The 16,570-nt window shown below is 50.6% G+C and overlaps 1 protein-coding gene across 1 annotated transcript; it reads right to left on the bottom strand.

Moving 5' to 3' along the window:
* Nucleotides 1-13,154: 13,154 nt before the first annotated feature.
* On the bottom strand, nucleotides 13,155-16,206 carry LOC140249216 (rho GTPase-activating protein 32-like). Its single transcript, XM_072330613.1, has 8 exons — nucleotides 16,156-16,206; nucleotides 15,890-15,971; nucleotides 15,272-15,415; nucleotides 14,735-14,837; nucleotides 14,442-14,574; nucleotides 14,164-14,246; nucleotides 13,694-13,801; nucleotides 13,155-13,326 (listed from the first exon to the last, which is right to left on the bottom strand). Exons 1-8 carry the CDS (start codon nucleotides 16,204-16,206, stop codon nucleotides 13,155-13,157), a joined length of 876 nt encoding a protein of 291 aa, XP_072186714.1.
* Nucleotides 16,207-16,570: the final 364 nt, after the last annotated feature.

The raw sequence follows: 16,570 nt of genomic DNA, 5'->3' as shown, positions 1-16,570 counted from the left end.
CCGCAATCGCTGGCACGTTGAGAGATGACTCCGCACGCACCAGCTGCGGCTTCCACATGTTACCAGCCTGCAAAACAGAGCACAGGCCGTGGTCAGGAGCTGAGGACAAACCAGGAGGTTTCAAGGGGAGGAGCACATCTGCAGAGAAAGCTGCAGGAAATGTGCTCCCTCCTGCTCAGGAGCACTTCAGAAGGAGCTGCATGTCTCATGACAGTAATTTTTCTTCCTGGCATGCAGCAGGATCGCCAGGCCATGCAAAGATGCATCTTTCTCTACACAGACTCATCAGCAATGGCACTGGCGTGGACAGGTGGCCTGGCCCCCTTTGGCCCACTCTTTCCTGTAGGAGAGTACATCTGCAGCTCCCTCTGCTAGCTCAACACAGGGAACAAAGACAAGCCAGAGCTTCATACTGTACCTCCGTGCCCGCAACCTCGGGCTCACGTCTGATCTCGCTGCAAGCGTTGCCCATCCCAGCAGGTGTGACAAGCTGGAACAGAGCAGAAACACACGTCTGTTTTCTCTATTCACACACCACAGTATGGAGAGACTTCTTCAGAACTACCCTTGCAAACCCTGCAGCATAGGCAAGTGTTTGAGAAACTACCCCTTGCTTCAGTCTATTCCAACGTGACTGCCTATTAGGCAGCGCTGTACCAAGTTGCTATCCCTCTGCCAGCAGATGGGGACTCTGGCAAAGAGCTGCAGATGCATTCACCCAGAGTGCTCTGACAGTGTGACAGCAGGGCATTAGACAGCACCCTTCTGAGGGCTGAGCTGGAGGGCAGTGAAGAAACCCACGGCATGCAAGACGACGTGGTGGGACAAAACATGGCACGTACCTGGCAACGAGATCACCTCAGGCTATCAGCAGCAGTACCTTGTCACTCTGCTCAGATCTTATGAGAGCAAAAGCTGCACCAAGGAAGTGGGAGGAGGGTGGGCAGAGGAGAGAGAAAGAGCAGGTCAGTGAGCAGGGCTAAGACAGCCATGGAATAACGCGCACAGCACAACCATCCCATCCACTTGCTGCAAGACATGCTGAGTCTCAGGCTACGTGATGCCTGTCTGACCAGCAATGTTACGATTCTTCCACAATTGATGAAAGCAGACAACGGAAGAAGCATGGGACAGGTGCCACCTTTACGGACAACCCTTTGGGATGTGTGTACTGGGGGAAAATTACGTCAGATGGTCAAGAGTAAGCAATACGGTGCTGGGAGCTCCGACAGCCAGCAATTCTCAACACCTCACTGCCCACCCGTCCATCCCACGCTGGCTCAGCTTACCTACAAGATGCTGCGCACGATGGTACGAAGAAAAAGGCACTAAATGCACAAGAACAACAAGCACACCAACCACTCCGAACTCCTACACGCCCACAAAGGAACATAGAACGCGCCGCTCCTCCCCTCATGCCAGCCGCTTATGACATCACTAACGGCCACCAGCCTGGTCCACCATGACCCCCCACAAGGGGGGGAGGCAAGACCCCCTGGTCACATGTGATTCCAACACGGCAACACAACATTCCAGAACTCAGGGTGGGGTTGGAATTCTATCCTGGTGTGGCAGCGCAATGGCAGGTGTTTGGGCACAGATGAAGAGCTGACAGACACTGGAGGTTTCCAAAGGAGGGTGCCAGATTAACTCTCAGCATTCTTTGGCAGGGCTCTTTGGGATGCTTCAAACCCATTTCACTGCCTAGGTCATTTCTAGAAAGTCCAGCTGACAAATGCTCACTTTGTCTGGGTAACGCCTCTATGCATCATGAATGAAAAATCAAATAAAATGGGCACGCAACCCTATGAAACTTACCTCTCAGCTCTTGTTGTCAGCCAGATACATAAGATGAGCATTACATCTCCCTGCTCCTGACTAAAGATTCACCCAAGTCTGTTCCACTCTGCTCCACCTCAGGGTCTACATTGTAGCACACATTGTGGCACATACATTTTTTTTCCCACAGGCCCCTCGCCTCTCTCATTGGTGTCAGATTCACTCAGGTTAAAATACGTGGATCAGAACCGCCATTCAGTTCTGCTGAGGCAGGATCCCACCGCCAGGAAGTCCCCCTGTTTTTCCCAGTACGGGTGGGGAAAGGAACAGCAAGTGATATCACCTACCCAGACTTCGGCAGGGCCTTCCATTCGGTCTCCCATCACAGGGAGAAGCAGGAGAGCTCTCGTGGCACAAAGCTCGGGGCTGGAGAAATCAAGGCTGCCTCTAAGATGGTGCTTTCAAACAGCACGAGTAACTGGATGTAGGACTTGAAACACAAGTGTAACTTGAAAAAGCCACCAGTCCCCACGGATGTGGATGTTCGCAGAGACAACAGCTGCGTACTTTCCAGCAGTGTGATGCTCACCCGACAAAGCGCTCAGCCAGCAGATGCGTCCAGCGTCTGAGCACCCATTTCGAGATGGTTTTCTTAACATCCAGGCTGAATCTCCCCTCACACAACCTGAGGCTGTTCCCTCCACTCCTGTCACTAGTTACATGGGAGAAGAGCAGGACAACCCCCACCCCCACATAACCTCTCTTCAGGTCATCGTAGAGAATGATAAGGTCTTCCCTGAGCCTCCTCTTATCCAGACTAAATAATCTCAGTTCCATAAGAAGCTCCCCATGAGACTTGGGCTCTAGACACCTCACAGCTTCAATGGTCTTCTGTTCTTTACATGAAAAAAAAAAAAAAAAAAAAAAAAAAAAAAGCACACATAGATTCCTGACCAAAAAAGTTTGGAGTTATTTGGGAGTTAATAACGATTAAAGAGGGTCCTGTTCCTAGGCCTAATCCTCTCACCCCAGCTCCTGGGTGATGCTCACAAGCTTCACGTCAGGTCTCAAATCCATTGGACTCCCGTCACAGAACTTCATCAGAAAGGATGTCACACAGGCGACACTTACATACATTTTGCACCAGAAAGAGTGCTGCCAGCAGGAGCGGAGAGGAGACCGTTTCCCTGTACTCAGCGCTGGTGAGGCCGCATCTCAAGTTCTGTTTCCAGTTTTGGACCCTTCACTGCAAGAAAGACATTGAGGCTTTGGAACATGTTCAAAGAAGGGCAACAAAGCTGATGAGGGCTCTGGAGCACAATTGTGCAATATGAGGAGAGGCTGCAGGAGCTGGGAATGCTCATCCTGGAGAAGAGCTGGCTCAGGGGAGACCTTCTTGCTCTCTATAACTTCCTGAAGGGAGGTTGTAGTGAGCTGGGGGTTGGCCTCTTCTCCTGTGTCGTTATTGATAGGACTAGAGGGAATGGTTTCAAGCTGCGGCAGGGGAGATTCAGGCTGGACATTAGGAAATATTACTTTTCAGAAAGGGTGGCCAGGCACTGGAATGGACTGCCCAGGGAGGTGCTGGAGTCACCAACCCTGGGGGTGTTCAAGGAACAACTGAATGTTGTGTTGAGGGACGTGGTTTAGTGGAAGCTATTAGTAATAGGAGAACAGTGCTAACACTCATGATTCAAATTACACAGAAATCCTAGCAGAAGTTCTGGGTGAGAACTGCACCTAACATTCCTCCTTCTACAAGCAAACAAGGCCCAACATGTGGTCGTAAAAATGCTTTCATCAGAAAGAAGTAGAAACGGCACGGCGGAGGACAGACGTACACGGTGTGCACGTTTGAAGCCATTCGAGAACCTAGTCATTCTTGCTGCTGGACCCCTGACTTCTGTAAAAAGCTGAACGGTCCTCAGAACACCTGTTTCCATCAGCTGCCACCATCCAAAACAGCCAGCCTTCTTGCAGTCACCAGGCCCAAACATCCCTTTTGCTCTACACTTGATTCCTGCAAGAGAGATGGCAGCTTGGCACGCACACCATCCTTCCAACACCCCATCCCAGCAGCAAGGGATCACAGCACTGGCACAGCTGAAACAAAAAGTGTGTGTGAGTTTCCTGATAGCACTCAGTGTGGACAAATCTACCACTGAGCAACACCGTGAGCCCCCACTCACCATGGCAGAGGTCAACCTGCACCCCAGCCTTCCTCCTATCCACATGCACACGCACACACGTGTGCCACTCTGCCCCTTTTGCACACCCACGTGCATGCGCTGCATCATGTGTCCTCATTTGCATTCACAGACATGTGCAAACCATCCCTGGGAACGTGTATGTGCCAACAACTACCAGAAAACATCCCTTTGTGTGCACCTGTGTGCAACCAAACTCCTCAGCACACCCCTGTGCAAGCACACATTTTTGCCACTGCCTCCTTGCACTATCCACGTGCTCACACACACTCACGCATCCACATCCCTTAGTGCAGCCCTGTGCGCACACACACAGACACATGTGTAACCCTTTCCTTTCACTCCCAAAGTGCACGCACACACCGGTACCACAGTGTCCTTGCACAACTCTAACACTCTGCACACCCCTGTGCACTCACATATATGTGCGTGCTCGTCCTTGCACACATACCCACTGACCTACACACACCTGAGAAACCCCACTGGTTTGTAAACTCATGAACACAAACGTGTCCAACACCACCCGTGCACAAATCCACACACACACACACACAAACACACAACTCGTGGAACCCCACTGCTTTGTGCAATCCTATGCACACTCACGTGTGTCATGCACTGATTTCCCAGCCAGTCCTCGTGGGGTCTCTTACTTAGGACGGGAGTGCAGGGGAGCAGCCAGAAGCTGTTTGCATTCCCTGCTGTCTGTTGGGCAGGTTTGTTGGGGATGGTTGGGTTGCTTTGCTTTTCTTTGATAGGCGGGAAGGAGCTTTGGGTTGGAGGCACATCCCGTGCCAGAGCATCCCGATGGCACGCTTGGGATCAGCAGATCTGTCAGAAAAGTGGTTGAGGTTGCAGGCCAAACTGCAGCAGAGGAAGGGGAGGAGGTCCCAGCACAGCTCTGTACCATGCTCTGCCATGCTGGGCAGCTTGTTCCTGGCTCAGCAGTGCCATCAGACAAGAAGCAGGGAAGGAAATCAAGGATGGGGGTACCATCAAACATAGTCCGTGCAAGCCTGTGCAGACTCGCAGACCCAGAGTTTGTGGGTTGTTTCTGCTTTTGTAGCATTTGTGTGTTGTAGCTGAGCAAAAGGTTCTGCTGCTTGATTCTTCTTCTGCAAGAGCCACCTACTGGTAAATGGCTTTGGGGATGGTGGATGTAACAGAAAGCATTTGTCTGCACGACAGCGTAGTTACACTTGGTCTAGAGAGTGAGAGAGGCAGGCAGTACTGCCTGATGTTGGTCAGGGTGAGCTCCTTCTTCCGCAACGTGATGATGGCAGGGCTGGTGATGATCTGCAGGGCCAGCTCGTAGGTGGGAGCTGGGAATGGACACAGCAGGAGGACAGAGGTGTTAGGGAGCAGCCAAGGCAGCGAAGAGCATCAAAAGGCCCTGAAAAGCATCACAAAGCCACAGCCAGGAAGCTTGGGGTTTTCATGAGCAGCATCCAGGATGCTAGAGACTATTTGCTCCCCTAAAAAATGGTAACAGAGCTCTCGCTGCAGGCATCACAAAACCAGGCAAAATGGGAACACACCCAGAGCTCTGCCATATGCACCCCACAGTCAGAGCACTGCAAGCTGAGCTGCCTTGCTGTTTCTTGCATTCCTCCCGGTCCCTGTGAATGAAGACTCAGAACACAGTCAAGGCATTGATTGAGCACAAGAGTGCCTTTATTCAATTGGAGAAAGGAGGACGGGAGAGGTACGGGGAAAGATGGGACTCATCCTCTGTTGTTGAGGAGAGGGTGGCTCAGAGCTCGAGTTGCCTGGGACTGGAGGCCTGACTCCAAGTCCCCCTCCAAGAGACTCGGCTTCTCCTCTGTGACACTGACTTGGTCCTGCTTGGAGGTGCTGCTGTCGGGGCACTCGGGCTGTCTTTGGGCTGGGCTGCACTGCAAATGCACTGGGCCACAGTCCAGGCTGGTATCTGCTCTTTCTGGCAGGCAGAATTTATCACCTGAGGAATTCAGCTTTATTTGCCTTCATCTTTGTTTCTCTTGCTGGATCTCATGCACTCTGCTGGCTTCAGTCTGTGTTTGAACTCCAAGAAGAAAATAAATGGGTCTTCACAAACCAGAAAACTGGAAAAGCACCCTCAAGTCTGCTGTTTGAGCCTTCTTCATTTCAAGAGCATATGCTTTTATCTCCTCAGCAGTCAAGCACTTATTGATTGTTTACATGGAACCTTCTCTCTCCAAGGCTGTAGCCACTGTCTCTTGTCCTGGCAATGGCACCACTGACCAGATCACCTCCATTCTCTGCATCCTCCATTCAGTATATTTGCACATGGATAAGATCTCCCCTGAATCTTCATCAGGATTAACAGTCCAAGTTCTCTCAGCCTTTCCCTATAGGAGTGATGTTGCAGTCCCTTTATCATCTTCTTAGCCCTCTGTTGGATTCCCTTAAGTATGATTTTTGTAACCGAGAACTCAGATCTGGACACGATGATCGATGTGTGGTCTCACTAGTGCTGAACCGAGGGGAAGGAACATCTTTCTCAATCTGCTGGCAGTACTTTGCTTATATGCAGCCCAAGGATACATTTAAGTTATTTTTGGTGCATACTTTCTTTTTTCTTTTTTGTTTTTTCTTTTTGTTTTTTCTTTTTTTCATCAAGTTCACATTTCTGTTTCACATTCACTCACGAGAGTGCCTTTACTCAATTGGAGAAAGGAGGACAAGAGAGGTCTGGGGAAAAATGGGACTCATCCTCTGTTATTGAGGAGAGGGTGGCTCAGAGCTCGAGTTGCTGCCTGGTGCCTGGGACTGGAGGCCTGACTCCAAGTCCCCCTCCAAGAGACTCGGCTTCTCGTCTGTGACACTGACTTGGTCCTGCTTGGAGGTGCTGCTGTCGGGGCACTCGGGCTGTCTTTGGGCTGGGCTGCACTGCAAATGCACTGGGCCACAGTCCAGGCTGGTGACTGTGGTTTCTGGCAGGCAGAATTTATCACCTGAGGAATTCAGCTTTATTTGCCTTCATCTTTGTTTCTCTTGCTGGATCTCATGCACTCTGCTGGCTTCACTCTGTGTTTGAACTCCAAGAAGAAAATAAATGGATCTTCACAAACCAGAAAACTGGAAAAGCACCCTCAAGTCTGCTGCTTGAGCCTTCTTCATTTCAAGAGCATATGCTTTTATCTCCTCAGCAGTCAAGCACTTATTGATTGTTTACATGGAACCTTCTCTCTCCTCGGCTGTAGCCACTGTATCTTGTCCTGGCAATGGCACCACTGACCAGATCACCTCCATTCACTGCATCCTCCATTCAGTATATTTGCACATGGATAAGATCTCCCCTGAATCATCTCCAGGATTAACAGTCCTAGCTCTCTCAGCCTTTCCTTATAGGAGAGATGTTGCAGTCCCTTTATCATCTTCTTAGCCCTCTGTTGGATTCCCTTAAGTATGATTTTTGTAACAGAGAACTCAGATCTGGACACGATGATCGATGTGTGGTCTCAACAGTGCTGAACCGAGGGGAAGGAACATCTTTCTCAATCTGCTGGCAGTACCTTGCTTATATGCAGCCCAAGGATACATTTAAGTTATTTTTGGTGCATATTTTCTTTTTTCTTTTTTGTTTTTTCTTTTTGTTTTTTCTTTTTTTCATCAAGTTCACATATCTGTTTCACATTCACTCACGAGAGTGCCTTTACTCAATTGGAGAAAGGAGGACAAGAGAGGTCTGGGGAAAGATGGGACTCATCCTCTGTTGTTGAGGAGAGGGTGGCTCAGAGCTCAGGTTGCTGCCTGGTGCCTGGGACTGGAGGCCTGACTCCAAGTCCCCCTCCAAGAGACTCGTCTTCTCCTCTGTGACACTGACTTGGTCCTGCTTGGAGGTGCTGCTGAAGGAACATCTTTCTCAATCTGCTGGCAGTACCTTGCTTATATGCAGCCCAAGGATATTATTAAGTTATTTTTGGTATATTTTTTTTCTTCTTTTTTCTTGTTTTTTTCTTTTTTCTTTTTTCTTTTTTTCTTTTTTTTCTTTTTTTCATCAAGTTCACATTTCTGTTTCACACTCACTCTGTATCATTCCCTATGTAGCTTTGGGGAAAGATGGGACTCATCCTCTGTTGTTGAGGAGAGGGTGGCTCAGAGCTCGTGTTGCTGCTTGGTGCCTAGGACTGGAGGCCTGACTCCAGTTCCGCCTCCACGAGGCTCAGCTTCTCGTCAGTGATACTGACCTTGTCCGTCTTGGTGCTGCCGCTTTCAGGGCACTCTTGCTGTGTTTGGGGTGGGCTGCCCTGCAAATGCACTGGGCCACAGTCCAGGCTGGTGACTGTGGCTTCTGGCAGGCTCAGAGCAGCCCCTTCAGCAGAGCCAGGAGAAATGAGTTCCTGAGCAATGATGACCTCCTGCTCTCCGTCGCTGCTGTCAGACAGAAGGCTGTCATTTGAATTGCAGCCTGACTCCAAATCCCCCTCCAAGAGGCTCGGATTCTCCTCAGTGACGATGGCTTGGTCCTGCTTGGAGGTTTCACTGTCGAGGCACTCAGGCTGTGTTTGGGCTTGGCTGCACTGCAAATGCTCCGGGTCACTGTCCAGGCTGGTGACTACAGTTTCTGGCAGGCTCAGGGCAGCCCCTTCAGCAGAGCTGGGAGAAATGAGTGCCTGAACAACCATGACCTCCCGCTCTCCGTCGCTGCTGGCACACAGAACGCTCTCATTTGAATTGCAGCCACTTGTGCTTCCCATGAGCTTTCCATTGATGGAAGCACTCTCTGAGCCAGCAGCTCTTGACTCGGATTTTCCAGGTTCACAATGGGTCGATTCACCTAGGAAGGAGTGGATACACAGGGGTTAGAGTCCAACTTTCTCTGCCCATGGAGGCAAAGGCTTGGTGCTGCCTGTCATTTAGGCTTCAAACAGCTTGAGAGGCTCCTTTGGGAAAACAGGGCTCAGCTGAAGATGTCAGGCACGGGCTGGAATTCCAGAAGGAGGTACAAGCCCACTGAAAGCATGAATTCTACCTGTGTTGCTGACAAGCAGTGTTTTGAAAGCTGGATTTGCACCCTTACCTGCCAGGACCACGAGATCTGCTTCTGTGGGCTCCCTGGCACTGCGCTGCAGTTGGCGTTTGGCCACATGTCTGTCTGACATGAGGCAACTACTGGCCTCTTAAACCCTGCAGCCTCTTTGCTGCCACAATCCAGACATTAGACATGTAACACAACCAGAGAAAAATATATAACTTGAAATTATATAGTGCTTTTATTGAAAATCTCTTTTTAATCCCTGTGTTTGTCTCAGTATTTCATGACCTTTGCCACAGTACTCTCTTTTTTTCCCACAGCATCACTTCGTGTTTGTCATCTTGGATCTCTTCATGCTTGGATCTGAATCGATAAGTGAAAAAGCTGCATTTGACAGTCCTTTCCAGATGTGCCTGTTTGACTCCAGCTGGTGAAGTTGTTTCTCAAGACATGCTTCCTCTCATTCATGTTCTTTCACACTGAACTATAAAATCAGCTCCCAACTCCCGGTCTTTAGGATAAGTGGCACCTTTTTGAATTTCTGATGGGTTTCAGCTTGAGCTAGACGCCATGAAGATGAACAGCAGGAAGTCAGTGAGAGAATTGTTTAAGGATATAGAAAATGAGGGATGGTTGAGTGTCAGGGAGTAATTTGTTTCCTCAAGGCATAATAAACCCGCAGGATAAACTTTCATCTCCACTGATCACAGCAAGGTGGTGGTGATAGTTAAGAATAGAAAAGTAGGTTTCAATGTAACAGAACGTTGCTGGAAAAGCTAAATAAAAGTCAATACTTGGCATTACAATTCAGGGCAGATAGCAGGCCAAATATTCACTGAGCTGAGGAAGTAGCAGGATCTTTGGCAGGTACAAGTGGAGTTAAGACACAGTATTTATGTGAATGAATCACCGCATCTTTCTGTTTAGCAAAAGGTGATGCTGATCTCTTAAAAGAGGCCTACATATCCCACAAAGACTTCTGTCCACATTTCTAGTGCTTCTACCAGGAAGTTTCAGGGAAAATATCAATTCATTGTTCCTGTAATGTTTCCTTTGAATCTTGTTAGATTTGATGAACTTTGCTGAATTCAAGGCAGGGTTTCCATGGAAACTTTGACAGTTTTTCAACGGTGCTCTGTGATGTCTACAGCTCCAAGGCAAATCAGTTACATGGATTAACTGAAAACCAAGGATTCTTTTACATCAGGGTCTCCATCTCAGGGAGATGCCCTCTGTGAGGACAGTTCTTGAAATGAAGAAAAGGCAATGGGCCACAGTCCAGGCTGGTGACTATTTGAATTGCAGCCTGACTCCAAGTCACCCTCCAAGAGACTCAGCTTCTCGTCAGTGACACTGACTTAGTCCTGCTCGGAAGTGCCGCTGTCAAGCCACTCAGGCTGTGTTTCGGCTGGGCTGCACTGCAAATGCACCGGGCCACAGTCCAGGCTGGTGACTCCGGTTTCTGGCAGGCTCAGATCAACTCCTTCTGCAGAGCTGGTACAAACGAGCGCCTGAACAACGATGACATCCTCTCTGTTGCTGCTGTCACATGGAATGCTGTCATTTGAACTGCAGCCTGACTCCAAGTCCCCCTCCAAGAGGCTTGGCTTCTCATCTGTGACGATGACTTGGTCCTGCTTGGTGCTGCCGCTGTCGGGGCACTCAGGCTGTGTTTCGGCTGGGCTGCCCTGCAACTGCACTGGGCCACAGTCCAGGCTGGTGACTCCGGTTTCTGGCAGGCTCAGATCAACCCCTTCAGCAGAGGTGGTAGAAATGAGCGCCTGAACAACAATGACCTCCTCTCTGTCGCTGCTGTCACATGGAATGCTGTCATTTGAGTTGCAGCCTGACTCCAAGACCCCCTCCAAGAGGCTCAGCTTCTCATCTGTGACAATGACTTGGTCCGTCTTGGTGCTGCCACTGTCAGGGCACTCGGGCTGTGTTTCGGCTGGGCTGCCCTGCAAATGCACTGGGCCACAGTCCAGGCTGGTGACTACGGTTTCTGGCAGGCTCAGATCAACCCCTTCAGAAGAGCTGGTAGAAACGAGCGCATGAAAAACGATGACCTCCTCTCTGTCGCTGCTGTCACACGGAATGCTGTCATTTGAGTTGCAGCCTGACTCCAAGTCCCCCTCCAAGAGGCTCAGCTTCTCCTCTGTGATGATGACTTGGTCTTGCTTGGAGGTACCGCTGTCGGGGCACTCGGGCTCTGTTTGGGCTTGGCTGCACTGCAAATGCTCCGGGTCACTGACCAGGCTGGTGACTACGGTTTCTGGCAGGCTCAGGGCAGGCCCTTCTGCAGAGCTGGGAGAAATGAGTGCCGGAACAATAATGACATCCTTCTCTCTGTCACTGCTGTCACTCAGAAGGTTGTCATTTGAATTGCAGTGACTTGTGCTTCCCGTGAGCTTTCCATTCACGGAAGCACTCTCCATGCAATCAGCAACTGACATGGCTCTTCTGGACTCAGAAGGGGTTGATTCACCTAAGAAGGAGAGGATACACAGAGGTCATTGTCCAACTTTCTCTGCCCATGGAGGCAAAGGCTGGGTTCTGCCTGTCAAGTAGGCTTCAAACAGCTTGAGAGGCTCCTTTGGGAAAACAGGGCTCAGCTGAAGATTCTACCTGTGTTGCTGACAAGCAGTGTTTTGAAAGCTGGATTTGCACCCTTACCTGCCAGGACCACGAGATCTGCTTCTGTGGGCTCCCTGGCACTGCGCTGCAGTTGATGGTTGGACACAGAGGATGGTCTGCGCAGGCAGAAGCAGGACCACCAGCTGCCAGTAGTTGATTCCTTCTTTCTGGGAAAATGTGGTCTGCAGAGAAAACAGAGCATGCTGTCAGTCGTGGTGCAGGGTGAGGGAAGAGTTGCACCGAGCCCATGCCAATAGTTGCCCGTTCCTGGCACTGCCTGCTTTCTGCTGAAACAAAGTTTCAAAACGCGCTCTGTTGCAAACAGCAGAGGACGCTTCCATTCCTACAGCTCAGCCCTCAAGTCCTGCTGGCTACATTCCTCTCAATGATGTCAAGCAAGAAGCAGAGCAGGAGAGCAAAGGCTCCACAGCTGGACAGGACAGGAGCTATCAGGCGTAACTGCTTTCTGAGGAACTGTGCAGCCATAAGGGAGGCTCAAAAGCACCTCTGACTCTTACGCTAACACCTCCTCGGCCTCAGCTCACTGCCATCTTTAATTTCTAGTGCCAGCAAGTCTGACCAACAGCTCTGCTTAGAGGAGAATCAGAACTGGTTTCAGGCATGTGGCCCTGAAATCTGGAAAACCCCAGCGTTTCCAGGTACAGCCAGCATAGTCCAGGATAGACGTCAGTGTGGCTTTCTGCATCTCGTGACTGCCTGCCCAACCAGGAAGGAAAGGCACCCTTTATGGATCCACTGAGCCCATCGAGCAACTGTATGATAGTTGAAGAGATATAGTGGAAGTTGAAGAGATAGTTGGAGATATAGTGGACAAAAAGTAAACCAATAAAGCCCACCTGACCAATGATGATAGGGGCTGGAAAGGGAAGTCCTCTTTACCTTTCAGATGGAAAATCAAGGATTGTATGGAATCTCCCAGGTCCGGCTGTGGGGCCTTCCTCCACTTCGATCTCACTGCTTGTTGTCACTGCAGGAGAGCTGCTCTGGCCTCTTCTCAGAGCCTGTGCCTCCTGCAGGGTGAGCAGCTTTGTGGCACACACAGACTTGGGCCCAGGTGGAGAATTGTGCCCTGCAAGGGAAAACCACAGGTAAGAGGGAGGATCAGAAAGCAGCAGCACAGCCATCCTAGTTCTGCATTTTTCTCAGACTTCCTTATCCAAGACACTGGAAGAAGAGGAGCTCAGAGTAACCTCATGCTCAGAGGTATGCTCGTGGCAAAGGACACAGTCATAATTAAGACCAGCTCACTGTATCAAAACAGGCATAAAAAAATAAAATAAAATAAAATAAAAAACCTAGAAAATGGATCTGGGAACTCAGAAAGCTTTGCTGCCACACTTCAATCATGGTTCACCCCCATTCAAAACATCCTAAAGGCAGGGATGGTTTTCTCCATGTAAAGTCTGTCCTCGGACATTCTCAGGATCCAGCAACAGGGTGCCATATTCTCATCTAAGCCCGGAAGCCTCCTGTCCCGTTGAGAGTCAAAGCGTATTTTAAAGATCTTGGAGAAGGCCTGGATTGGATCAAGATCAAGCTAATGGAGGAAGACGCTCACCTGCTCCCTCTTCCATGGCTGACGTGGCATTGGAGCAGAAGAGGACTTCTGTGTGGCCAATGAGGAATTCCACCACAGCCGTCTGCGTCTGTACTTCCAAGCAGGCAGCTCCTCCACTGGCGCTGGGAGACTGGCTCTGCTGGGATCTGAAGAAAAGGCAGATTTTACAAGTCATTCCTGCAAGACTGTTTCCCCAGGTCTGAATTTTTGCAGCCCAAAGCCGTCCAACTGGTCTCTGGAGACTTCCGCAGTGGGCAATCAGCAATGCCACTGACAAAATTCTCCTGGATGATCAAGGACACAGCAGTCCCAGCTCAACAAGGGAGCAGAAACTGTCGTCTAGAAATTGTGCCCCTGGGGTTGGGGGAGAGCAGTCCAGGCTCCTCCTCTGCTGCCAGCCACTTCTGGCAGCTTTTACAGGAGAAGAGCACACTAGATGAAGAGGAAGGGAAGATTGCTTTCTTTCTGGAGAGCAGAACTAAGCGTTGTGCTTAAACAGAAAAAGAGGTTTACCTTAAGAGGTTTGGAGCCCACACGATTGCTAAATTCTTAGCATCCATGTTGGTCACCGAGCAGTTGCCAGCTAGAGATGCCAAGTGCCTGATCAGGTACTCGAGTGTCCTGGAAAACAAGAGGGGCAGAAGTTCAGCACCAAAAAGCAAGCCGTGCTGCAGTGCCCTAAACAAACCTCACTTCATACAGGTTGATGTCATTGCTACTGTCCCTGAATAGGAAGTAGATAAAACGTTCCCAGTGTCACAATGCTGCAGCACCAAGCCCCACAAAGCACAGCCGCAGCCATTGGCTGCACCAACCGTGCTCCCGTGCCAAGGAACTGACCCAATGAATTGACCCAATGCAGCCTTCTGCCGCTTCAGCGTGCAGACGCATGATGCTGCTGGTGTGAGGCAACACCTGGAATCGCATCATCGCCCTCTGAAAGGCAGCAGGGCTGAGCTCAGCAGACCAAGCGCAGCACTGACCTGTAGTGAGGAGCGGGCAGCTGCTGGATGGTGTCCTTCATTCTGACCAACCGCTCCTCCTCTGTACCAGCACAGGCAGCGTCCTGGAAAAAGGCAGGAAGGGATTCAGACACCAGTCAGCCAAGATAGCTGCCACAGGTTTGGGAACCGTGGGGATAGCGTGCTGGTGGTCAGCACCAAGGCAGACTTGATGCCTTCCAAGAGGCATCAGGGGAACACTGCAGCACACAGCCTGTGTCATCAAGGCCAAGCAGTGCAAGACATTGCCCTGTGCTTACCGTGAACTTGTCATACAGCTGGTTTGTCAGGAGAGGGTTCGGGAGCTCCCTGAAGTACATCTTACATAGGGAGCTCACGCTGTGAATGTCACGGACGCTGAGCTCGGGCACCTGCTCTGAATCAAATTCATGGCTGCAGAGAAGGATACAGAATTGGGCAGAGGGCTTTGAGAAAGACGAAAACAAGTCCAAAGCTACACCAAATACAGTCAAGACAAGGAAGGGCTTCCTCTGAACACCCGCAGCATGGCACGTGCCCCTACTGACAGCTGTGTCAGTCACAGCACTCTTACCGTAGTCGCTGGATCTTGGACGCCACGCCGGACAGGCGGTAGATCCCCCGCACCACGCCATGCTGCTCGATGAAATCAGCGCAGCTCTGCAGGACCTGGGGGACTACAGAACAAGAGCCAGCCGTTAGCTGAGCTTCTTACTCAAGTCCTGGTTCAGGCCGTGCTCTTCTCCCATCCCATCCACTAAGCCCAGCCGGGCTTCAGCTTGCTTCCTCCTTAGAGGAGAAAGCTGGCAGAGACAGCTGTGAGGAAACTGCACAGAGATGTCTTCCTGGCTTTCCAGAAATGCCACGACCTATCAACAGCCTGGAGAAAGGAATTCTGGCCAAGCCACAGACACTGCAAGTCTTATCACAGCTCCCTTGGGAATGGAGGAATCCAATCTCACAACCAGAAGAGCTAGGAAAAGGATGCAGTATGCTCTCTGTGGGCAGAAGGATTCCTACGTTTTCAGGATGAAACAATTGCTGGATATGATCTGCCTTTCATCTTCAGATGCCCAACCGAGGAAGATCTCAGGAATGGGCTGTTCCTTACCATCACGGCCAGAGTGGAGAAGGTGCTCCCCCAGGTCACACCCAAACACCCTTTCCTTCTCCGGCTCCGGCTGCTCCGATCTCCTGGGGCGGGCCTTCACCAAGGACCGAAGGAAGGGTGTGAGCTTGCCCCGTTTCTTCGGCACTGCACAACAAAACAAAGAAACCAGTTCGTTTCAGGCTTGGATCGGTTGTATGAGGCCGAGCGTAACGCATTCGACCGAGCACGTAACAATGGGAAGAACATTCCCAACAAGGACACGCTGTAACGGTTTTTCCCCATCCCTGCAAGTCCCCAAGGCCAGGTCGGAAGGGGCCCTGGACAGCCTGCTCTTGTCTCCTACAAAATGCAGAGGCTGGCGACCCAGACTGAGGCAGGGGCCTTGGAGTCTGAGGATCCTTTAGGCCCCTTCCAATCCCAAGCCATTCCAGGAGGATTCTGTGACTTCCCCAAGCCCAGTAATAAACACAGTGGGATTGCCAGATCTCTGCGTGTTCCTATGGAGCTTAATGCAGTCCTCCTTGCTAATCTTGCTCAACTCGGGCATTAACGAAACCCCTGAAAGCCACGCTCTGACCCCAGTTTACTAACCCGCAGTATCAAATGTAACATGTGTACCTGGCTTTCGCAATGAATTAACGATGGACTCAGGAACTTCTCCGCTAATGAGTTCCACGCACTCACTAGGGAAAGATCCCACCTGTAACAAGAACAAAAAGACAGCTGGGCATTAGCCTGATCCCAGAGCCAAAGGGAAGTTCCTCTGACACTGACACAGGGCAACCGTTTGTGTCCGGAAGCCATCCTGTGCAGGCAGAGCAGCTCCACGCTGAGATTCCTGACTCTACTGAAGTTGCGCTCTCTAGTTGGAAGCATGTGCATACCTGAAAGCCAAGCTTGCCTCTCCACCAGGGGCTCAGCTCCTTTGGTGGCATAGCAATAATGCACACCATGTCTCCCACCTGCAAGAGACCAAAACGGCAACCCTAGCTTCAGCACAGCTGGGAGGAAAACACAGCTCAAATAACTGCCTTCTTCTGCGACACAGAATATCCTGTCTGCTGCTGCTCAGAGACCAGTCTCCCATACTGGGCAGGATCTGCTTGGTCAGGAGGTTCAAATGCCCAGTCAAACCATACTGGAGAGATGGCTGAACTGCTGCCAACCCAGCACAAGTCTAAGCTGGAACCAAACCTTTGAAGCTCCACCTCAGGAGACATTCTGAAGGTGTCTGAGAATATTCCTGAGGCATTCACACCCTAGACTCTCCCATGCATGACAACAAGGAATGCCTGTAAC

Source organism: Excalfactoria chinensis, chromosome 2 (genome assembly GCF_039878825.1).
Source record: "Excalfactoria chinensis isolate bCotChi1 chromosome 2, bCotChi1.hap2, whole genome shotgun sequence".
NCBI classification, from domain to species: Eukaryota; Metazoa; Chordata; class Aves; order Galliformes; family Phasianidae; genus Excalfactoria; species Excalfactoria chinensis.
This window is presented reverse-complemented; position numbering and strand designations above follow the sequence as displayed.

Excerpts from the sequence above, each read along its gene's own strand:
- LOC140249216 (XM_072330613.1), bottom strand. The coding sequence starts at position 16,206 with ATGCCACCAAAGGAGCTGAGCCCCTGGTGGAGAGGCAAGCTTGGCTTT. Across the intron at positions 15,416-15,889 it reads TAATTCATTGCGAAAGCCAG|TGCCGAAGAAACGGGGCAAG; the intron begins GTACACATGTTA and ends TTTGTTGTGCAG. Across the intron at positions 13,327-13,693 it reads TGGGCTCCAAACCTCTTAAG|ATCCCAGCAGAGCCAGTCTC; the intron begins GTAAACCTCTTT and ends CCTTTTCTTCAG.